General features: G+C 41.3%; 5 gene segments (V, D, J or C); 4 read left to right on the forward strand and 1 right to left on the reverse strand.

Moving 5' to 3' along the window:
• The first annotated feature begins 4,194 nt into the window (after positions 1–4,194).
• On the forward strand, positions 4,195–5,757 carry LOC115367903 (immunoglobulin kappa variable 4-1-like). The segment is given in 3 exon segments: positions 4,195–4,246; positions 4,354–4,620; positions 5,747–5,757. Coding segments are annotated over 3 exon segments (330 nt in total).
• A 1,578-nt stretch (positions 5,758–7,335) lies between these two features.
• LOC115367905 (Ig kappa chain V region 3374-like) lies at positions 7,336–7,826 on the forward strand. The segment is given in 2 exon segments: positions 7,336–7,387; positions 7,495–7,826. Coding segments are annotated over 2 exon segments (384 nt in total).
• Positions 7,827–9,043: 1,217 nt separating this feature from the next.
• On the reverse strand, positions 9,044–17,719 carry LOC115367540 (Ig kappa chain V-III region MOPC 321-like). The segment is given in 4 exon segments: positions 9,044–9,366; positions 11,744–11,781; positions 17,160–17,451; positions 17,668–17,719. Coding segments are annotated over 4 exon segments (705 nt in total).
• A 1,464-nt stretch (positions 17,720–19,183) lies between these two features.
• Positions 19,184–19,684, forward strand: LOC115367553 (immunoglobulin kappa variable 4-1-like). The segment is given in 2 exon segments: positions 19,184–19,235; positions 19,343–19,684. Coding segments are annotated over 2 exon segments (384 nt in total).
• A 3,768-nt stretch (positions 19,685–23,452) lies between these two features.
• On the forward strand, positions 23,453–24,028 carry LOC115367557 (Ig kappa chain V region 3381-like). The segment is given in 2 exon segments: positions 23,453–23,504; positions 23,721–24,028. Coding segments are annotated over 2 exon segments (360 nt in total).
• The last annotated feature ends 213 nt before the right edge of the window (positions 24,029–24,241 follow it).

The following is a 24,241-nucleotide window of genomic DNA, read 5'->3' on the forward strand; positions in this document are numbered from 1 at the left end:
CTCCTGAATGGGCAAAAAGAGTTCTTTCTTTGGAGTGACAGGATTTGTTCCTCTACAGAAATCACAATCTGATCCTACTTTTTGAAATGAGATTATCAATATGGCCGTCAAAACAACCTCATTATAAGTATCGATGACATTGGTGATTAGAAACAGGTCGAACTGCCAAAGGCACAAATTAGAAAATTATAGTCAGAATTCATGAGAATCTTCCTTGAGGAGCAGCATTTGTAACTCTAAGATAATATGGTTTATAACACACCCAGAGCTGGAGATACCATTGTGTTTTCTTAAATAGTTGTTATTGCTCCACCATCCAACAAAAGCCTGGTCCAGACTTTTCTCTTATGATCTGATGATGATGGTCAACTGGATGGACATGCAGTAGTCTATAATAATGTATTTTATGCAGGTCCAACATGTGGTTGATATGCATTTCAAACAGAATTGAAAGTTAGAAATTTTTTGAACTGCGAGTTGACAAGGGACTTAAACATTTAGGGAAAGCAGGACGGCTTTGATACAGGACAGCAGGTGTCTGGGTCAGATCTCTCACTGAGAGGGAGCAAACCTGAGGGAAACATCTGAGATAATTGTTAGATTAAAAAGAGTTACTGACTCTGATTTTTTTTATGAAAGACTCCATAATCCCAATGACAAGGCCAGTGTCCATTCAGCTTCAAAATGAGTGAAAATCAGCTTGTGATTTTGAAGGCCTCCCCATTTTCTCGAGACGATTCAGCAACAGGGATGGAGGTGACAGTATTAAACCTGTGGGGGGCGCTAGTGGGTTTCCAACAGAGTGTGGAACAAACAGTGAGCAGGGAAGTGTGCTGGTTCCACATGGACTGAAAAGCCACTAATTCATCTGTTGTACAGACACTGAGTCAGAGCAGAAGAGGAGAATGTGCTGGAAGACTGTAGAAGGAAACCTGAGCATCAGAAAATAAAGCCAAGCCACTGAAATACAGACAAGCAGCAAGAACAAGGAGACTGCTGAGGAAAATAACAATATGGAAACTAGATGAGAGCATGTTACTGACATGGTTTTAAAAATTAATAACTTAAAAATTTTTATTGAACAGCACTTTTCTACACTTAAATTGAACCTGATATCAATCGCATATGCATGAGGATTATTGAAATAGTCAAATCCCCCAGCACTGTGTGTGTGTGTGTGTGTGTGTGATCAGAAATAGTTTAAATTATACTGGACATAAAAGAGGCAAATTTTGACCATATTAATGATTACTTTATCTGTTTGAGTTAATATATTTTATCTCAAGAAGATGACGTAAAGAAGAAGATCAGTTTCTGAATGCCTTTTAAAGTTGGTGTTTGATTTTGTTGAAAGAATGATAAAAATAAATACACACATTAAACACAAATACAAATACAGACAAAGATATAATTAGGATTTTTTGGATATCCTGAAAAAGAAGGTACATAGTAAACTAATATCAATGTAAAAATGTCCTGATGAGAGTAATGTGTGTCCCTGTTGGAGTGGGTCAGAGCATTTCCATAGAGAGCCACTTTGCATCAGCAGCACCATGCTCCAGTGCTCTGGGAGAGTTTATAGTCCTGAGAGTTGAAGACTGGATGACTGACAGCTGCCCTTCATGACAACAGAAGCCCCAGAAATCCTCCTCATCCAAACATGACTTTGAGCTCCATCCTCATCTGGACTCTCCTCTGCTGCTGCTTGACAGGTAAAGTCCAGAGAATCAAAGTCCTCTCCTCTATGAAGATCCGTCCCTCTGAAATGAAGCGGAGAAAAGCATGACGCTGCTTTCTGTTTTTGTCTGTGTGTCCTCAGAGTCCAGAGGCCAGGTCACAGTGACTCAGCCTGGAGCAGTGAGGGCTGCTCTGGGAGCCTCCGTCACCATCACATGTAAAACCAGCCAGAATGTTTATGCTGGGAGCTACCACTATTTAGCCTGGTACCAACAGAAAGATGGAGAAATTCCTAAGCTGCTCATTTATGGTGCTAATAATCGAGCATCAGGGATTCCAGATCGTTTTACAGGCAGTGGATCAGGGAGTGACTTCACTCTGACCATCAGTGGAGTCCAGGCTGAAGATGCAGCAGTTTACTACTGTCAGAGTCTCCACATTATCAACAGTCAGCGGCTGTTCACACAGTGAAAAAGCGTCGTACAAAAACCTCCCTCAGTCAGACTGAACAGAAACTGAAGTGACTGCTGAAGCTGGAAGCTACTGCAGGGACTGATACAGTTGAGGACACACACACACACACACACACACACACACACTGTATCATCTTGTTGATAGTGTCAGTGTCAGTTTTCCCTCTGAGCTTCAAACAGCCACCTCCCACCTCAACAAGCTGAAAGTTCCCCCAAATGAAGAGGACAGTTCCAGTGAAGAAGCCCAATCAGAAACATTAAAAGCACAACAACATGGAGCAAAGTGAGCTGCCGTGATGCCGACCCCCAAACCACTGCTGAATGATCCAAACAGCTTATCCACGCTGCTGCTGGAACATCTGGACTGTCAGGATCCAAACAGATCAGGATGATCATTCAGTCAGCTGGATCAGGAAGCCTCATTTAGACAGAGGAAAGGCAAGAGAGACAAGAGCCGACTGAACCTGAATCAACATGTTAGACTGTTTAATGACAGGAAATGTATAAAAGTAAAGAGGCAAATTAAGACAAATTTTACAATTGAGCTCTGTGTCTATACAGTTATACACCCAAACACAGAAACACACACACACACATGCAAACAAACACACACATTTAGAGGTTTCAAAACAGCTGATGATGAATGCAGAATACTGAATCTCCACAGAACAAAAGAAATTCAAGTCTGATTGTAATTTCACTTATATGTTGTGTGTTATTGATGGTAAAAGAAAAGTTTCTATTAACATATGCCTATATATTTATGGTTAGAAATGTCTTGTAGTGGCATATTGTTGGTAGTGCAAAAGGCTAACTCATGAGAACTGAGATCTGAACTGAAAAGCCTTTGTTGTACAAAATGTTACCTGACACACTAAGAATATCTATTTTGTGCTGTTTTGCATTTCAAACAGAATGGGAAGATAAACATGTTGCTCAGTGTGAGTTGCTGCTCAGTCGGTTCACACTGGACCAGGTCTACTGAGCGGCTCTCCTTGCAGCTTCTCTTTGCCAGAACTGAAACGGGTAAAACTGCTTTCATGCTTCACATCCATGGAATTATACTCTTTAATCAACAACCTGATATGTTTTGGTCATTTCAAATCACTGAGCAACCCACACCCCCAATTTACAACAGCTGTCATGACTCAGCAGAATACCACACATGGATTTATCTGACATTTGAAAGAGCACTGTTTTCTGTAAGGATGAGGAAAATGGAGAAAACATTCAACTAAAATGAGACAATAAAAAAGAACGCATTGGAAAAGGAGAGAAACATCAAGAGGCCTTCAAACTCACACAACAGGGATTGAGGTGACAGGATTGAACCTGTGGGGGGCGCTAGTGGGTTTCCAACAGAATGTGGAACAAACAGTGAGCAGGGAAGTGTGCTGGTTCCACATGGACTGAAAAGCCAGTAATTCATCTGCTGTACAGACACTGAGTCAGAGCAGAAGAGGAGAATGTGGTGGAAGACTGTAGAAGGAAACCTGAGCATCAGAAAATAAAGCCAAGCCACTGTGTGTGTGTGTGTGTGTGTGTGTGTGTGTGTGTGTGTGCATCAGCACAGAAAGATGATATGATCAGAAATAGTTTACTTTATATTGGATATAAAAGAGACAAATTTTTCACAAAATGTATAAATTCGTCATCCGTATTACTTAACATATTATTGAATTACAAGAGGAGGTAAAGTAGAAGATCAGATTTTTAATGCATTTTTGAGTTCAAGTTGGCTTTTGGTATTGTTGAAAGAAAGGTCAAAATAAATGTACACTAATATAATTGCGTTTTTTTGGACATCCTGAAAAAGAAACCATCAGGTACATAGTAAATTAACATCAATCTAAAAACATCCTGATGAGAGTAATGTGTGTCCCTGTTGGAGTGAGTCAGAGCATTTCCATAGAGAGCCACTTTGCATCAGCAGCACCATGCTCCAGTGCTCTGGGAGAGTTTATAGTCCTGAGAGTTGAAGACTGGATGACTGACAGCTGTCCTTCATGACAACAGAAGCCCCAGAAATCCTCCTCATCCAAACATGACTTTGAGCTCCATCCTCATCTGGACTCTCCTCTGCTGCTGCTTGACAGGTAAAGTCCAGAGAATCAAAGTCCTCTCCTCTATGAAGATCCGTCCCTCTGAAATGAAGCGGAGAAAAGCATGATGCTGCTTTGTGTTTTTGTCTGTGTGTCCTCAGAGTCCAGAGGCCAGGTCACAGTGACTCAGCCTGGAGCAGTGAGGACTGCTCTGGGAGCCTCCATCACCATTACATGTAAAACCAGCCAGGATGTTTATGTGTGGAGCAGCAACAAGGAATTAGCTTGGTACCAACAGAGAGATGGAGAAACTCCTAAGCTGCTCATTTACTATGCTAATAGTCGAGCATCAGGGATTCCAGGTCGTTTTACAGGCAGTGGATCAGGGAGTGACTTCACTCTGACCATCAGTGGAGTCCAGGCTGAAGATGCAGCAGTTTACTACTGTCAGAGTCTCCATGAAATCAACAGTCAGTTTCTGTTCACACAGTGAAAAAACGTCGTACAAAAACCTCCCTCAGTCAGACTGAACAGGAACTGAAGTGACTGCTGCAGCTGGAAGCTACTGCAGGGACTGATACAGTTCACTGAGGACACACACACACACACACACACATACACACTTGATGAGAACATATCATCTTGTTCATATGAGTGTCAGTTTTCCCTCTGAGCTTCAAACAGCCACCTCCCACCTCAACAAGCTGAAAGTTCCCCCAAATGAAGAGGACAGTTCCAGTGAAGAAGCCCAATCAGAAACATTAAAAGCACAACAACATGGAGCAAAGTGAGCTGCCATGATGCCGACCCCCAAACCACTGCTGAATGACAGCTTGAAGTCTCTGAAAGTCCATTTTCATGTCATAGTGCAATGAATGGAAACCAATGGCTGTAATCAAAGGGAGAAAAATGATATGCTGATGATACTATTATTTATACTTCTAAGCCCTTCTCCTCACAGATCCAAGAATCACTACAACATGACTAATATTTTTCAGTTTTGGCTCTCAGAAAACAAACTTAACCAAACTAAAATGTGTGTCATGCTCTTTGGTTTTAGACAAAAACTTAACTCTGATTTAAATTCTTTGGTGTTAAACTATAATGATGGTAGAGTTGTCCAGATAGTGGACAAATATAAATATTTGGGAGTCTGGATAGACTCAAGACTAACATTTAAACCACGTCGATTATGTTTTAAAGAAAGTTAATTTTGATGTAGGGGTTTTGTTACGTTCTTGGCATTGCTTTACCCTTAATGTTAGAAAAAATCTTATATTACAACTGATCCTGCCTATTATTGATTATGCTGATATTGTCTATATGACTTCATCAAAAACTGATCTCCAACCTCTTAATGTTGCGTACAATAAACTATGTAGATTTATATTAGGATGTTCTTTTTTCACACACCATTGTTTATTATATAATACACTTGGGTGGCTTTCTTTAGAGAATAGAAGACAATTTCATTGGTTTCAGTTTCTCTTTAAATGCATTCATTTTAATTTTCCTTATTGCTTGAAACAATTTTTTTGTCCCATATGTCTGTAGTTACACATTGAGAAGTTCAGATCAGTGTCTTTATGCCGTTCCATTTGTCGAGAAAGAAATTGGAAAGAAAGCCTTTAAGTATCTGGCCCCCGCTACTTGGAATACTCTACCTCTCAATATTCGTGTGTTGTTTCCACTCCATATATTAAAAAATATGTTATTTACTTATTTACAACCTGTTTGCCAATGCTTCTGATTATAATTTAATTGTTACTCCCCAATCCTCATTCTATGTCTGTTATTGCGCTTTTTACTTAATCATAAAATCGAATTAGTTTAGGATAATCTAATCTGGTCTAATTTCTTTATTTTTCTTTTTCCCTGATTTAATTTTGTTTGTTGAGGTTTTAGTTAAGTGTTGTTTTTGTCTTGTTTGTTACTTATTATTTTATTTTGTCTTTCTGTTCTTTGGATTGTGCTGCTTGTTACTGTTTCTTGCTTTTGTGTGGGACCCCCTTGGAAACGAGATGCTGCATCTCAAGGGGTTATCCCACGGTGAATAAAGAATTAAAGAAAAAATTATATGTGAATTCTTAAATACCACTGCTTGCTTTGGGAAAAGATCAGCAGGAACATTTTGTAGATTTGACACTGAACATTCAGAGTCACTGGGATGGTCCTTTAAGGCCTCATGTCTACTTATGAGAAGTTGTGAGCTCAACTGGCCAACTGTAACTGGCTGATCTGTGGTTCCAGCCAGGTGATGTCACCACCTGTTGTGCTCTGCAGCAGATGGCATCACCTGGAACCAGACAATAGCATGTCACCGATTCAGTGTCCTGATGTCCTCCAGCAGATGTCAGGCCTCACGCACATTTGGGTGTGGAGACTTTAAGATTGATTTATTTTTTTCTTTCCCTCATCTTTATCCACATTCTGTTCAAGTTAGTTTTCACTGAGCTCAGAATTTCAGGTTAAAAAGTGAAATGTACCAATCAGTAGAGTATAACACAGCAAAGGAAATAATGCTATTGTCACTCTTTTCTGACATGTAAGTTGTTGACTTTTCTTATTTTGGCCACAATGTGCAAAGAAAAGTGCAATAAAGCAGCTGTGAGTCAGACATCATGGTGAAACCAGGAAACAATTAATGAATCAAATGATATTAAACATGTATGTAGAAACTTTTTGCCAACAATCAGTTTTGTTTCTCCACTAAAAGTCCAGAGAGCAACTGATTCATTGAAAACCTCATGGTTGTCTCGATGACACGGCTCTCTCACTGTGAAAGGAATGACCTGACCGAAATTCATTTTACTTTGTGAAACCTAGATGATATAATGAATTAAAAAAAAAATATATATATATATCAAACTGTGCCACAATAAAACACAACATTCTTGCAATAAACATGTCAAGCCAAATGTAAATATAAACTGTTTTTATTAAAATGTCAGTAAAGAGTCAGTGGAGAGTAATGTGTGTCCCTGTTGGAGTGGGTCAGAGCATTTCCATAGAGAGCCACTTTGCATCAGCAGCACCATGCTCCAGTGCTCTGGGAGAGTTTATAGTCCTGAGGGTTGAAGACTGGATGACTGACAGCTGTCCTTCATGACAACAGAAGCCCCAGAAATCCTCCTCATCCAAACATGACTTTGAGCTCCATCCTCATCTGGACTCTCCTCTGCTGCTGCTTGACAGGTAAAGTCCAGAGAATCAAAGTCCTCTCCTCTATGAAGATCCGTCCCTCTGAAATGAAGCGGAGGAAAGCATGACGCTGCTTTGTGTTTTTGTCTGTGTGTCCTCAGAGTCCAGAGGCCAGGTCACAGTGACTCAGCCTGGAGCAGTGAGGGCTGCTCTGGGAGCCTCCATCACCATCACATGTAAAACCAGCCAGAGGGTTGCAAGTTGTAGCAGTGCCTACTGTTTATCTTGGTACCAACAGAGAGATGGAGAAACTCCTAAACTGCTCATTTACTATACTAATAATCGAGCATCAGGGACTCCAGGTCGTTTTACAGGCAGTGGATCAGGGAGTGACTTCACTCTGACCATCAGTGGAGTCCAGGCTGAAGATGCAGCAGTTTACTACTGTCAGAGTCTCCACTCTATCAACAGTCAGTGGCTGTTCACACAGTGAAAAAGCGTCATACAAAAACCTCCCTCAGTCAGACTGAACAGAAACTTAAGTGACTGCTGCAGCTGGAAGCTACTGCAGGGACTGATACAGTTCACACACACACACACACACACACACACACACAGAGAGAGAGACACATGGTTGATGAGAACATATCATCTTGTTGATAGTGTCAGTGTCAGTTTTCCCTCTGAGCTTCAAACAGCCACCTCCCACCTCAACAAGCTGAAAGTTCCCCCAAATGAAGAAGACAGTTCCAGTGAAGAAGCCCAATCAGAAACATTCAAAGCACAACAACATGGAGCCAAGTGAGCTGCCCTGATGCCGACCCCCAAACAGCTTATCCCCCACACATCAACATCCATTCACTGACCACACAGCAAAACGTCACATACACATCAGTAACAATATATGCTGAGGATAATACCAATAGTGCAATAAAATATCTCTTAAACAGATTACATGTTACGTTAGTGTTGTGTCACTGTTCAGTGTGCTAATGGCTGTGGGATAAAAACTGTTCCAGAATCGTGTGGTGCATGTTTTGATCGATGTGTATCTTCTGCCAGATGGCAAAAGTTCAAAAAGGTGGTGGGCAGGGTGGAAAGGATCCTTGATTATGCTGTGTGACTTCTGCAAACAGCGTGAGGTCAAGAATAATAGTGCCATTGCTTTAAATTTAGGTCATTGTTCAAACTAGCACTCATTCCCATATGCTGATGATACATTTTTTTTATTTCTATAATTGTAAATAATGTGAACAATGAGAGCAAGTTTTCTCCAGAAATAAAAGCAGTAACAAAGCAGTTGAAAGATGCTTGGCCTAATCACTACTTTACCTGGGAAGCATGAGGCTTTCCTGAAGTTTGACACCCTCATTTACATTTGGAAATCTTACAGTTTGTGTGCCAGCTGAACCTAAAATCCACTCCTCCATCCCCGTGTTTTAATATCAGTGTCGATCAGGACAAAGGACATAACTTATTTGGTAAAATGATTTTTTATTATTATTTTAACATATATAGAATATCAGCATTACAGTAAGAAAAATGATTATTTAAAGATTTAATGTGAGAGAGAGAGAGAGAGAGAGAGAGAGAGAGAGAGAAAGAGAGAGAGAGAGAGAGAGAGAGAGAGAGAGAGAGATGAGGCAGAGTGCAGAGTGAGAGCAGCTGCAGAGTGAAACCAGTAGCAGAAGTCCCAGTGAGTCAGGTCAGTTACTGGGGACACTGGTCTCTCCTCAGTGTCTCGGTCTGCGCAGACTGGGAGCCCTGGGTAGCCTCACAGGTGACAGAGCCCAGCTTCCTCCACTGGTCTGCAGTGAGCCTCAGGGTGCTGCTCCAGCTGTAGAGGCCGTCCTTCTCCAGCACCCCGGGGCTCCTGCTCTGCTCCCAGCTGCTGCTGCTGCTGCCGTCCACCTTCCAGGCCAGCCTCCAATCTGAGGGGAAGCCCTTGTTGGCGAGGCACATGAGCGTGGCCTTCCCCTGCTGCAGCTCCTCTCTGGAGGGGGGCAGCACCGTCAGGGTGGGTCGGGCGTCACCTAGGAGACACCAATCAGCTTAGAGGGCAGGAAATAAGCAGCTGGCAGTCAGTCAGCGGGCGGTTGGACACCTTTACTGTGTGAGAGTCCATTTTCCCCTTTAAGGACTTTCTGTCAGATGGTTTTTATGCTCCAGCAGTCACTCACTCACACCCTGTTTCACTTCCCTTTAAGAAGCCTCTCATGCACATCAGCACAGAAAGAGTCCTCATATGAACACAAATACATCAGCAAACATAACAGATAAAAATTTAAATTATTTGGCTACTACATAAAAATTATCACTCATCAATAATCGTGTGTGTCCTTAAATATTCTAAAGAATAGAAATAAACTCAAATAATTTACAGTTTTATCAGCATTAATTATTTTTTTGTTAAAAGTCAAAGTCAATGCACAATACATTAGTGTCTGAAATCTGATCAAGAGCATCTATAACTGAAATAAATGTTTGTTGATCATTTTCAGCCATAATTATTCTCAAGCCACAAAATTCTGTTCATCAAAACTGATTTCAGCCAGCAAACACACAAAGTAATGTATCAAATTATTTTCATCCCATGTGTTAAAAAATATATGACATGAAATTAAGAATCTGTAATTTGGCTACATTTTCAGATTTTAATCCTGATCCCCACTCGGTTCAAATTAGTTTTCAATTAGCTTCACATGTCATGTAAAAATACTAAATTAAAATCAGTTTGGTTAAACAGTCTGAGGAAACAAAGCTTTGTATTCAACTTTTCTAACTTTGAAGCTGGTCAGTTTTAAACATTTTTCACAATTTACAATGAAAAGTCTCAAGAAGTACTGAGTCAAACTAAGTGGTTAATGGCAACCCCCACGGGAAAGTATCTCTCAGACTTCTTTCCCACACCCCAACATGTAGGTGTCTTTGAGCAGGCGCACACACACACACACACACACACACACACACACACACACACACACATACACACACACACACACCTTATAACCCTTTCTGGCTTCCATGGCAACCCCCACGGGAAAGTATCTCTCAGACTTCTTTCCCACACCCCAACATGTAGGTGTCTTTGAGCAGGCGCACACACACACACACACACACACACACACACACACACACACACCTTATACCCCTTTCTGGCTTCCATGGCAACCCCCACGGGAAAGTATTTCTCAGACTTCTTTCCCACACCCCAACATGTAGGTGTCTTTGAGCAGGCACACACACACACACACACACACACACACACACACATACACACACACACACACACACACACACACACACCTTATACCCCTTTCTGGCTTCCATGGCAACCCCCACGGGAAAGTATCTCTCAGACTTCTTTCCCACACCCCAACATGTAGGTGTCTTTGAGCAGGCACACACACACACACACACACACACACACACACACACACACACCTTATAACCCTTTCTGGCTTCCATGGCAACCCCCACGGGAAAGTATCTCTCAGACTTCTTTCCCACACCCCAACATGTAGGTGTCTTTGAGCAGGCACACACACACACACACACACACACACAAACACACACACACATGGACACAGACACACACAGACACACACAACTTTGCCCCTTTTTGGCTTCCATGGCAACCCTCACGGGAACCTACCACGGGAACTGCCAACACCTGACACCTGACACCTGTCAGGTGTCAGGTGTCAGGAAGAAGACCCAGCTGAAGTTGTGGTCACCTTTCGGTCCAAAAATGGTCATTTTTCCTGGACCTCATCCCCACCTGAGAGGAACGGTCAGCTTCCATGTGAAAATGTCATGAGGATGACTAGCTAAATCATACTGGTCAATGCTGACGGGAACACAAAAGATGCTATTTTTTTGCCACTATTTAGAAAATTGAAATGTTTTCAAAACAGTGTCCTTGGAAAACATTGAAATGAAGTACTCTGTGATAAATACTACAATATGTTTCATCTGAGTATTTGTTATAGTCAAAATAATATCTATATAATGTTTTTTTCCCTAAAAAACGAATGGTATGATCTCAGGTAAATTAGGCCTACAGCACATACATAGCAAATAGAAGTTCAAAACCTGTCATTTTCACAAGAGCAGAAGTTGATAAAAAGATCTAACACAACATTAGGTGATAATATGTATCATAGTGGATTTATAATCAAATATAATGTTACCGGTCACATGTGACCGGGAACCTCATCAGTGTTAGCCCAAAATGAACAGAATAGGAGGGTTAAGGAGAAAAACAGGCAAGAAAAAACAGTGACTATAAGTGATGGAAATTAACAAAATACACATTAAAACCAGCCACAAACACTCACACAGAAGACTAATAGTAACCCAGCAGCAGTAACACATTACATGATATTTAATATTTGTGCAGAAACTTACTTCCAACATCCAGTCTGGTTCCTCCACCAAAAGTCCACCACAGTGATACAAACTCATTGAGCCGCCGTACAAAAACCTCTGACTGTAGAGAGACACGGCTCTCTCACTTTGTCAGAGAAAGCAACAACTACAAGCCCTCAAGATGCCACTTTAAAGAAATAATCTGGAATAAATGCTTTCTCTTCTGGTTCCAGTTAACATCATTTTAATAAACATAAAATGACCTCAAATTAAAGAAATTTGATCGATCATTTGGATTCAGTTTTTCAAAGTCTCCTCTGATTTCACTACTTAGAGATCACTATTGGTTTAAAATCAGATATTAACAAGGAAAGTCAACTGCAGCAGTTTGTTTCATGAAGTGCAGAAAATATGAAAAATATGACAATATTTTTCCAATGGATTGATAAGAACATGAAATAATTAAACTTACTTCCAAACTCCAGTCTGGTTCCTCCACCAAAAGTGTACCACAGTGATACAAACTCATTGAGCCGCCGTACAAAAACCTCTGACTGTAGAGAGACACGGCTCTCTCACTTTGAAAACAACAAACTCACTGAGATCAGCCTCCGGTTTTAAAACTTGATACAACTGATTGATATATTATCACTAGCCATCAAACTATGTCAAAAATGATCAGTATTTATTATAGTTATTTTTAATATTTTTTGGCAGTGAAACTGATTTCTTCACCAGTGAAATAAAACACAATGATTTCCCTCATACCCATTTTCATGATTTTCATCGTTCACAATTATAAAAGTAAAACATGATATCATCAGCATACGGTGATATTATATGAGTGTGACTTCTGATTTATGTGCTTGAAATTCTTTCATGTGTGTTTAAAGCCTCTACAGGGGGCTGAAGTACTGAGGCCAATAAAACAGATGACAAAGGACATGCCTGATGTTTATATCAAGAGAAGACAACATTTGGCTGAACTGAGAGGTTTTTTAATCTACAGTGTTGAGGCTCAACAATCTGGGTTGCTATGGTAACTGTAGCCACATCGCTAAGTCATGAGTCCAAGGCAACTTCCTTGCGGCACTCCATTTTGGACTTAAGTTCTGACTCACTTCCATTAAAATAAACCATTTGTCCTCTTTCACTCAAATAACTTGCAATAGTTAACAATAATGCTGATGAAAACCCATAACATTTCAGTTTTGGTAACAATAATTTGTGGTCAAGAATATCAAATGCTGCCGAAAAATCCAGGAAAACAGCTCCTATCATTTTCTTTTGTGTGATTTCATTACACCAGTCATCTAATATTTGGGTCACAGCTGTTGCTGTGGAGGATTTTTCCCTATAAGCATGTTGAAATTCAGTAAATAAACTATTATTCGAAAAATATGACTGAATCTGCTCATACACAATTTTTGCCATAATATTACTCAAAATTGGAAACAAACTTATAGGTCGACTATTTGTCTCAGAAAACTGCAACTTTTTGTTTTTTTGGAATTGGTATTATCTTTGCTATTTTTCAACCCTGTGGCCATATATTTTTAGTTAAACATAAATTAATAACATGCGTTATCACTGGGGCCACTATAACAACAATAGGTTTCCATCAAGAAAATCAACCCTAGGTGACTTATTCTTGCAATCCATTAACAATAACTCAACCTTGGAAACTTTAACAGTCTTAAAATCAAAATTACATTCTTTACCTTCCATAATTTGGTCTATTAATCTATCTGCGAGGTCTGTTTTATTATGCTTTGCAGTACTTTTTAGCTTATCAGTTTTATTAATGAAATAATTATTCAAATGATTAGCAATATCCTTCGGTTTGGTTAAGAACATACAGTGTGTGCTGTTCAGAGGTTTTTTTGTTTGTTAGTTTTTTCTCCTCTGTGTGTGTTTCACATCACTGCCTGCAAATAATTCTATAATCTGAGTTTGACAGGTTTTGGTTTGAGCATTATAAAAAAGCAGTACCTTAGCCAGTCTGCTGTGTCAGTAGTCCTACGGAGTTACCGTAATGGCACTGTATATAGATGCAAAGCTCCGTTTATCCGGTTTCTGACATTTAGTTTATGTATGTCATAAACAGTCTAGAAGATATTGATATTTAAAGTAGGCGTGCCGAATCTTGTCGGCTCCGACATCATCGCTTTAAGAGACATCTTTGCTGTCTTCCCCGGGCTTCATGAACCTGCGGCCCATGCTGTGGGCTGCAGTGCGTCACTGTAGGCTAACGACGCTCACTTTGGACGGTACATGGAGCGCCTCACTGTCAGCACCCAAGTCCCGCCCCCGCCCTACTTCTGGCTAGTAGGCCTATTGTTAGTGTGGTTGAGAGCTGCGCTTCTTAGTCAAAATAGCCCAGAAAACTCACATGCAATTCAAAATTTTCTATCAGCCACTGGCTGGTGTGTGTTTTTGTTTTACACGGCAAACTATTTTTTTTTTCGCCGCCATTGGCACTTGGCGGGTGTTAATTTTATGCCCTGGTCATGCTAATATTAGCCTCTGTGGAGTGGGTGCGTGTATTTGGCCTCATGGTGTTGATGTTAAGCTAATAATAGCCTTTGAGTCTTTTCTATGTGTTTATGGCAAATGTTATATGTTAAATGTCATGTGAAATTTTGATTAATGCTGAAATATATGGTTATAAGGCATACAGGTTATATTTATTTATTTTGTAAGAGCTCATTTCATTTAATTTATCTGTCCTTTAGCTCTTACACTGTTGAAAGAAGAAGGATGTGAAGGAAGGAGAAATAGATTTGTGTTCAAAATAAGGATGATGGCTGAACATAAATAAAGGCTTCCTGAAACATCTGTAAGCTTCACCGTTGTCTGGCTGGGGTTCGCTATAATAGGCTACTGCTTTCCAGTGTCGGTGCCAGAACAAACATCTGCCTTTTCATAAACTCACTGGCAGATGTTTTATTTCAGCTGGGGGGGTGTCATTCCAGTTTAACATCAGCTCTGATTAATGTGGCTGAGCAGCAAAAGTAAAAAAAAAAGTAAGTAGTAACAGTAAAGCTGAACAGAGTTATATAATTTCAACCCCACCTTTCAGGGTTTTTGCTAATCACCTTTTCAGGTTATTATCAATTTACCTCTGAAATAAAGACGACAGTTTTCACTGATGTGTGGATTTATCAAATGTTCATTTCAGTGTACAGATGCAAACAAATTGACAAATTAATTAAATCAATGGCCAAGGCTACTCATAAAGACTAAACAAATAAATAACGATTAATAGGCTAATTAATAACTGATAACATTAACACATTAATAACAAGAACAAAGTTACAGCCGCACATCTCTGTGGAAAATCTTACAAGTACTGTCTGTGGTGCTGAATCTGCCTCAGCAGGCACTGTCCGTGGTGCTGACTCTGCCTCAGTGGGTACTGTCTGTGGTGCTGAATCTGCCTCAGCAGGCACTGTCCGTGGTGCTGAACCTGCTTCAGCAGGCACTGTCCGTGGTGCTGAACCTGCCTCAGCAGGTACTGTCCGTGGTGCTGACCCTGCATCAGCAGGTACTGTCTGTGGTGCTGACTCTGCCTCAGCAGGTACTGTCCGTGGTGCTGGATCTGCCTCAGTGGGTACTGTCCATGGTTCTGATACTGCTGAGGCATTTCGTTCTCTTTATTATAGAAATTAAAGCTAAAAAAAAAATTTTTTTTAAATAAAATTCATGGAAGATCTTGTTTAGCTCTTCGTTCCTTACAGTTGAGAAATCAGCTGTTTGCCCGGTGTTTGTCAGGTAGTCTTGTAGACATTTGATGGCCCAAGACATTGACCGGGCTGTACCGGCTTCATTTCCTGACCTCTCCAGCTGATCCAGCTCTTCTCTCGTCACTCTCACATATCTCGGCTTTTTTCTCTTCTGTCTTGTCTTCCTCGTTCAGCCATTTATCTAAACTTAGGTCGCCAAAGAAATCAAAATTGACAACAAAACGGTCCATTATGCAGGTGAACAAAGTTGACAGCGGCTTTTGATGCAGGTAACAGTGAAACGTTTCATGTTGTCATGGAAACCACACAGACTCGGGCAATAAGATATAGACGGAGTAATATTTTCAGTGATGAGGTATTTTTCATTTGAGCACAGTTAGCCGTTCTGTCATGCTAATTTTTGCACATTCTAAACGTCTGATTGACCAATCACATTGCTTGGTTGGATCTATGTGTTGTATAATGGTTGTATATGCATGCAAAACATTGTGTTGCTTTAAAGCCACCAACATGAGCAGAAATTCAGTTCATTTTGGGTCCGGATTCGCTTTTTTTCCCCTCTGGATTTTCTTGCATCCATGATAACCTGTGCGTGGGGCACACCAGCTAAATTGGCCGTGAAGGGTACAATTATTTTCAGGGCACTACGGCCAGAGCGAGGGGCAATGACGGCTATGGCTGTTGTGGCCGTGGTATAATTCCCACCCTGATGGTGACAATAACACGCAGAAACACCTGCAAAAGAATAGAGGACTTGCTTCACATGGGGATCGAACGCTGGTTGCCATGTTGAGGGTTCTGTGTAGGGATGATCTATTCAACTGTTAAGCCTGAGCTTCGGAGGAACTGAACCCACAATGTGGTATTCGGTTGAAAAAACAAAGTCCTTTAATACAATTGAATGAGGCACAACACAACAACAAAAAGATGACGAGGTCTCCTCGGAAAGGCGACCTCAGGGCACGGAGGGGCAGGCAGGGTCTAGAGGCAGAGCAAAAGAGTCAAAATAGGTTACAACAGAGCAGCGCAAAAATCAGAAGTAGGAGCCGGGATGTTACCACGCATGGTACAGGACGAATGGGCAAAGAATAGAGAGCTGAACCGGGGTTAAATAGGCTGCAGAGTGGTGGAGATGATTATCAGGATGAGATCCAGGTGCGTGTGAGGGAACAGGTGAGTGGGAAGAATCCAATGAGTCAACCACGCCCAGCCTAGAGGGAAAGACTGACAATAGAAACACAAGGGGAGGGGAAAACACATACAGACAGAGACAGGACAGAGGCGGCTCCTAACATTCAACAATCCTTATTGTTATTTAAATGAGCAGAGGAGGTCACTTAACTCTGAATCTATAGTTAAGTATGGGTTGTAATTAGCTGCTTGTACAAACAACCTGTGAGGTCTTTATTTGGTGGAAGATGACAAATTGTTTCAGGATCCGTAAAATAGATTATGGAGATGATCTTACAACACGATGCAATAAATTGTCTGAAAAATACCAAGAATAAGTGTATTAATTCCTTTGACCAACCATAAACACTGTGAATAAAGTACTACTTTCAAAAAATCTCTCTGAAAAATATACTTGCATAAGTACAAGCAAGAAGGACAAAGTCTCAAGTGTTTCAGTGTCTCTGCAGCTGTTGAGTCAGATCAGTTCCTCTCCAGCTGAGGGAGGTTTTTGTACGACGTTGTTTCACTGTGTGAACGGTGTGCTGTCACTCTGCTGACAGTAGTAAACTCCTGCATCTTCAGCCTGGACTCCACTGATGGTCAGAGTGAAGTCAGTCCCAGATTCACTTCCACTAAAACGACTTGAAACTCCAGACTGACGGGTTGTAGCAGAATATATCAGGAGTTTAGGAGCTTCTCCAGGTTTCTGAAGGTACCACTGGAGCCAGCCAACACTTGTACTGGCTTTACATCTGATAGAGACAGTCTGTCCTGGACTAACAGACTGAGATCCAGGAGACTGAGTCACAGTGATTTCTCCTGTTGAATCTGGAAAATATCCAAAAGAGCAGAAGGGTTATTGAGACAAATACAGCTTGGAGAAAGATGATGAATATGAAAACAGAAGAGGAGGATTTCTTTAACATGGAGAACAGATGGAAGAAGGTGAATGCTGCTGGTCTCAGTGTTTCTCCATCACAGCAGAAGATGATTGTGGTAAAGCTGGTTGCATCCTGAAGCCAAGTTTTCAGAAGAGAGTCTCACCCTGAACAAGGAGCCCCAGGGTGCCCAGCAGGAGAATCTGTGACATCATCATTGTGCTGCCGGCGTGTCAGTGGCTGTGAAAGGCCTGGACAGCCACTGATCAACACTGGCCTCTTAATGGGTGGAGAGCAGAGAGGCAGGACACATATGCAAACACACACAACTATTTGAATGATCCTCCAGGGAACAGCGGACCCCCAAAACCTTGCTGAGAAGATAGAGGTGACTGTGAATAACAAAGGTCTTTCACATCTGAGCGGCAACAGAGAAAAACTGCTGAAGACAAGTGACTCATGACGAGGATAATGTGTTGAGAAACACCATGGTGAGAAGCTGGAATAGTGACTCCAATGCTGAAGGAACGGCTGGAGAAGCAGCTTGATTTAGGACGTGGAGGATTTGCCGTCAGTGTGAATGGAACCAGGGGCAGGTAGCTAGGTGAGCGCTTTCTGAGCTGAAGAGCAGATCAGAAAGAGCAGGAATCTCAGATCTTTAAAGGGAGAGGCAGTTTGCCAGGCTTTCAGATGGACTGAGAGACGGATACATCTGATGAATAAACATGAGGTGGGTGGGTTTGATTGGTCTCTGTCCATTTCAGTGAGAAGATGAGAACATTGTGAGGAGAACAACAGGTGGAATATGCAGGGGGAAGCAGACAGGTGGAAGTCTATGGTTGAGGCTCTGAATATGGAAGATGTGAGAAAAGTGAAGGAGGCCAGCAGAAACTTGGCTTGAGTGTGTGGGCGTTATGTGGGTGGTGTCAACCTCAGGGAATAATGTTGATAGAAATGGAGAGAAGAAGCAGTGTTGAGAGAAAGATGATGGGAAGGCAAAACGGACTCCTGATGTTGGAGGCCTCTATAGAGCATAGACATTTTGGGCCGTCTGGATGAGGCTTGGAGCAGCAGTCAGCTGCTTGGAGAAGAAGCTGATGCTCCTGAAGCATCAGGCTTTAAGGAGTTTCTGTTAGATGGTTTTTATGCTCCAGCAGTCACTCACTCACACACTGTTTCACTTCCCTTTAAGAAGCCTCTCATGCACATCAGCACACAAACATGATAGGAGCTGAAAACCTTTACATTACACTGGAAATGAATAGAGCAAATATTCAACTTTCTTTTCTATATCACTGAATATATATATTTTATTTTCAAAAGTGGGGCTGAAATAGAGGAAAATCTGATTTTTAACACATTTTAAATTACTTTTTTAAAATTTGTTGAAAGAAAAGTCAAAGTAAAAATAAACTGATATCATGGTTGTTATGCAGAAGTCTGGAAAAAAGGACCCATCATATATAATATTAAATAAATGTACACATTTAGAAACATCCTGGTGAGAGTAATGTGTGTCCCTGTTGGAGTCAGTCAGAGCATTTCCATAGAGAGCCACTTTGCATCAGCAGCACCATGCTCCAGTGCTCTGGGAGAGTTTATAGTCCTGAGAGTTGAAGACTGGATGACTGACAGCTGTCCTTCATGACAACAGAAGCCCCAGAAATCCTCCTCATCCAAACATGACTTTGAGCTCCATCCTCATCTGGACTCTCCTCTGCTGCTGCTTGACAGGTAAAGTCCAGAGAATCAAAGTCCTCTCCTCTATGAAGATCCGTCCCTCTGAAATGAAGCGGAGAAAAGCATGACGCTGCTTTGTGTTTTTGTCTGTGTGTCCTCAGAGTCCAGAGGCCAGGTCACAGTGACTCAGTCTGGAGCAGTGAGCGCTGCTCTGGGAGCCTCCGCCACCATCACATGTAAAACCAGCCAGAATGTTTATGTTTCTGGAAGCACCCATATTTTAGCCTGGTACCAACAGAGAGATGGAGAAACTCCTAAACTGCTAATTTACTATGCTAATCGTCGAGCATCAGGGATTCCAGGTCGTTTTACAGGCAGTGGATCAGGGAGTGACTTCACTCTGACCATCAGTGGAGTCCAGGCTGAAGATGCAGCAGTTTACTACTGTCAGAGTTACCACTATATCAACAGTCAGCATGTGTTCACACAGTGAAAAAGCGTCGTACAAAAACCTCCCTCAGTCAGACTGAACAGAAACTGAAGTGACTGCTGCAGCTGGAAGCTACTGCAGGGACTGATACAGTTCACTGAGGACACACACACACACACACACACACACACACACACACACAGTTTATGAAAACATATCATCTTGTTGATAGTGTCAGTGGCAGTTTTCCCTCTGAGCTTCAAACAGCCACCTCCCACCTCAACAAGCTGAAAGTTCCCCCAAATGAAGAGGACAGTTCCAGTGAAGAAGCCCAATCAGAAACATTAAAAGCACAACAACATGGAGCAAAGTGAGCTGCCCTGATGCTGAACCCCAAACCACTGCTGAATGATCCAAACAGTTTATCCACGCTGCTGCTGGAACATCTGGGGCCTCATTTATAAACATTGCGTATGCACAAAACAGGGCCTGAAATTGGCGTACGCCACTTTCTACGCAAAGGTTGTGATTTATAAAGAAAAACTTGACGGAAAAATGTGCGGTCCTTCACGTAAATTCTGAACCATCCTTACGGCCTACGCACATCTTAGAGACAAGGGGAATTTGGCGGCGCAGACAGTGATGTGGTGAATTGAATCCAAACTGCATCATGATTTGTCTCTTATTCGTTTATTTACACTCTATATCAAACGTTAATTGTAAATCCACTTCATCACAAACATTCCAAACAGCAGTGATATTTGTGCCGGAGCTACTGAGCCATAACTATTATATAAGGAACTTGCAATTTTAAAAAAGAGAAGTCTATATTTTAATGAGTGTAACTGATGAAATTATTATCACTGGTTGGAGACAAATTACACAAATGACATTGAAGAATTGCAGCACATTCGCCTGTCACACTTCCGTCTTTAAATTATGCCAGGGTGGTGGATATCGCAGACTGAAATGTAAATTGTGACAAGTTCTGAGGCAAGCAGTCTAATTGCTGTAAACATATAAATACCGTGGTTACACTCGCCACTTTTGGCTATAATTCTGTGACATTATCCATAGGTCTGGGATATCGCAGTCGGCTCTAAGCGCAATAATGCCTGCCGTCTTGGATGGCATTGTTAATGTGACCAGTCGATATATCAGATTTCCCTACACTGTGGGAGAACAGGCCAAAAATAAAAAGCAATTTGCAGCAATGTCCGGTTTTCCAAATTAACTGCACTCATATTGCTATAAGGGCTCCATGTGACAATGAATGTGTATGTTTATAGAAAACATGTGCCTTCCATTAATATGCAAGTCATATGTGACCCCAACATGCACCTGACAAATTTAGTGGCACGATGGCCTGGCTCAACACGTGACTCCTTCATCGTGACACATAGTCGTATAGGGGACAGACTGCTGGCATATGCTGTGCGTAATTGCTGGCGTCTTGGTAAGTCAATAATAAAAAAAAAAAAACTTATTGTGGAAATTCTAACCATTCAAGCCTGACGTGCTGATGCACTCTTCCGCTGTAACCTGCAGCCTGCAGGTGACAGTGGCACTTCGATTTCTGTATCTGTAAAATTCAGTTTTTTCCGCCTTTCTCTCCCAGGTTGCCATGATTAACCGTAACACACCATTGGTCAGCTGGATAATTTACATATACATCAACATTCATGAGGTGCTTTGCATTGGCCATTTATGGTTGAATGTGGGCGTGTAGTGGGCGGAGGATGAGACGCAATCTTGTCCGCAAACTTTCAGGTGGACTGTGATTTATAAAGGGAAATTGCTTGCAGGTGTGCGTACGCATGGTGTAGGAGCCATGAAGTAACATATGATGAACTGTAATTTTGTGGTTTAAATTGGGGTTATTTTGGTTATTATATTTTGTTATTTTTTGTTGTTTATTTTAATATCACAGTAACTGGGTCACAGGGATATGGGTGGTAACCTCCTAGTTAATATAATCACCTGGGCACTGGCACGGCGGGAGATATAACAAAGAAAGAGGGTGAGTGACGGGAGAGGCCGTATTTTTTGTTGACCGCTGTTTTTGCTTTTGATCGCTGTGATTGTTTTTTTTTTCATACTTTGAGCACGTTACAATAAGTTGTTCTAATTCTTTAATAAAACTCGTTAAACGTATTTTTTGATCTCAGCGAATATTTTGTTTGTACAGCGTGTTGGACAAACAGCAAACACCCTAAGCTCAGCCTCTCAGCGATTTCTTTGTTTATGATAATAGTCGCTACACATGGTTTTATAAGTCTGAATTTTTTTAGGCGTATGCCATTTTCAGCTTTTGGGTGTACGTACACTTTTAGTATGGATCCTACACAAAGTTTTATAAATGAGGCCCCTGGACTGTCAGGATCCAAACAGATCAGGATGATCATTCAGTCAGCAGGATCAGGAAGCCTCATTTAGACAGAGGAAAGGCAAGAGAGACAAGAGCCGACTGGACCTGAATCAACATGTTCAACTGTTTAATGACAGGAAACGTTCAAAAGTAAAGAGGCAAATGTTTTCTTTACAAATTAACTGTGTCTATAAAGTTATACACCCAAACACACATAAACATGCAAACAAACACACGTAGAAGTTTTAAAACAGCTGATGATGGATGCAGAATACTGAATCTCCACAGAATAAAAGAAACTCAAGTCTGATTGTAATTTCAGTTATATGATGGGTGTTATTGGTTTTAAAAGAAAGGTTTATATTAATATATGCCTATATATTTATAATTAGAGACGTCTTGTTTTGGCATATTGTTGATAGTGCAAAAGGCCAAATCAGAGAGCTGAGAACTGAATTGAAAAGCCTTTGTTGTACAAAATGTTACCTGACACACTAAGAATATATATTTTGTGCCGTTCTGCATTTCACACAGAATGGGAAGATAAAAATGTGTCTCAGTGTGAGTTGCTGCTCAGTCGGTTCACACTGGACCAGGTCTACTGAGCGGCTCTCCTTGCAGCTTCTCTTTGCCAGAACTGAAACGGGTAAAACTGCTTTCATGCTCCACATCCATGGAATTATACTCTTTAATCAACAACCTGATATGTTTTGGTCATTTCAAATCACTGAGCAACCCACAGCCCCAATTTACAACAGCTGTCATGACTCAGCAGAATACCACACATGGATTTATCTGACATTTGAAAGAGCACTGTTTTCTGTAAGGATGAGTGAAATGGAGAAAACATTCAACTAAAATGAGACAATAAAAAGAACGCATTGGAAAAGGAGAGGAACATCAAGAGGCCTTCAAACTCACACAACAGGGATTGAGGTGACAGTATTGAACCTGTGGGGGGCGCTAGTGGGTTTCCAACAGAATGTGGAACAAACAGTGAGCAGGGAAGTGTGCTGGTTCCACATGGACTGAAAAGCCAGTAATTCATCTGTTGTACAGACACTGAGTCAGAGCAGAAGAGGAGAATGTGCTGGAAGACTGTAGAAGGAAACCTGAGCATCAGAAAATAAAGCCAAGCCACTGAAATACAGATAAGCAGCAAGAACAAGGAGACTGCTGAGGAAAATAAGAATATGGAAAGCAGATCACAGCATTTTACTGACAGGTTTTAGAAATTAACAATAACTTTATTGAATAGCATCCTTCGACATTTTATTAAAACATAACATTAACCTCATGTACATGAGGATTATTCAAATAGTCAATGCCTCCAGCACTGTGTGTGTGTGTGTGTGTGTGTGTGTGTGTGTGTTTGCATATGTGTCCTGCCTCTTTGCTCTCCACCCGTTAAGAGGCCAGTGTTGATCAGTGGCTGTCCAGGCCTTTCAGAGCCACTGACACGCCGGCAGCACAATGATGATGTCACAGATTCTCCTGCTGGGCACCCTGGGGCTCCTTGTTCAGGGTGAGACTCTCTTCTGAAAACTTGGCTTCAGGATGCAACCAGCTTTACCACAATCATCTTCTGCTGTGATGGAGAAACACTGAGACCAGCAGCATTCACCTTCTTCCATCTGTTCTCCATGTTAAAGAAATCCTCCTCTTCTGTTTTCATATTCATCATCTTTCTCCAAGCTGTATTTGTCTCAATAACCCTTCTGCTCTTTTGGATATTTTCCAGATTCATCAGGAGAAATCACTCTGACTCAGTCTCCTGGATCTCAGTCTGTTAGTCCAGGACAGACTGTCTCTATCAGATGTAAAACCAGTTCAGGTGTTAGTAACTGGCTCCACTGGTACCTTCAGAAACCTGGACAAGCTCCTAAACTCCTGATATATAAGGCCACAACCCTTCAGTCTGGAGTTTCAAGTCGTTTTAGTGGAAGTGGATCTGGGACTGACTTCACTCTGACCATCAGTGGAGTCCAGGCTGAAGATTCAGGAGTTTACTACTGTCAGCAGAGTAGCAGCTGGCCGTTCACACAGTGAAAAAGCCTCGTACAAAAACCTCCCTCAGCTGGAGAGGAACTGATCTGACTCAACAGCTGCAGAGACACTAAAACACTATAGAGGACTGGAAATGAAGGCACAATATCAATTCTAAGCACATGATTAGCACATATGAAACAAGCAATTTCATTTCACATTATAAAACATTTATTAACACTTTGTCACAGAAACAAAGTCTCAAGTAACAAATAC

This window comes from Myripristis murdjan, chromosome 11 (assembly GCF_902150065.1).
Source record: "Myripristis murdjan chromosome 11, fMyrMur1.1, whole genome shotgun sequence".
Taxonomy (NCBI): Eukaryota; Metazoa; Chordata; class Actinopteri; order Holocentriformes; family Holocentridae; genus Myripristis; species Myripristis murdjan.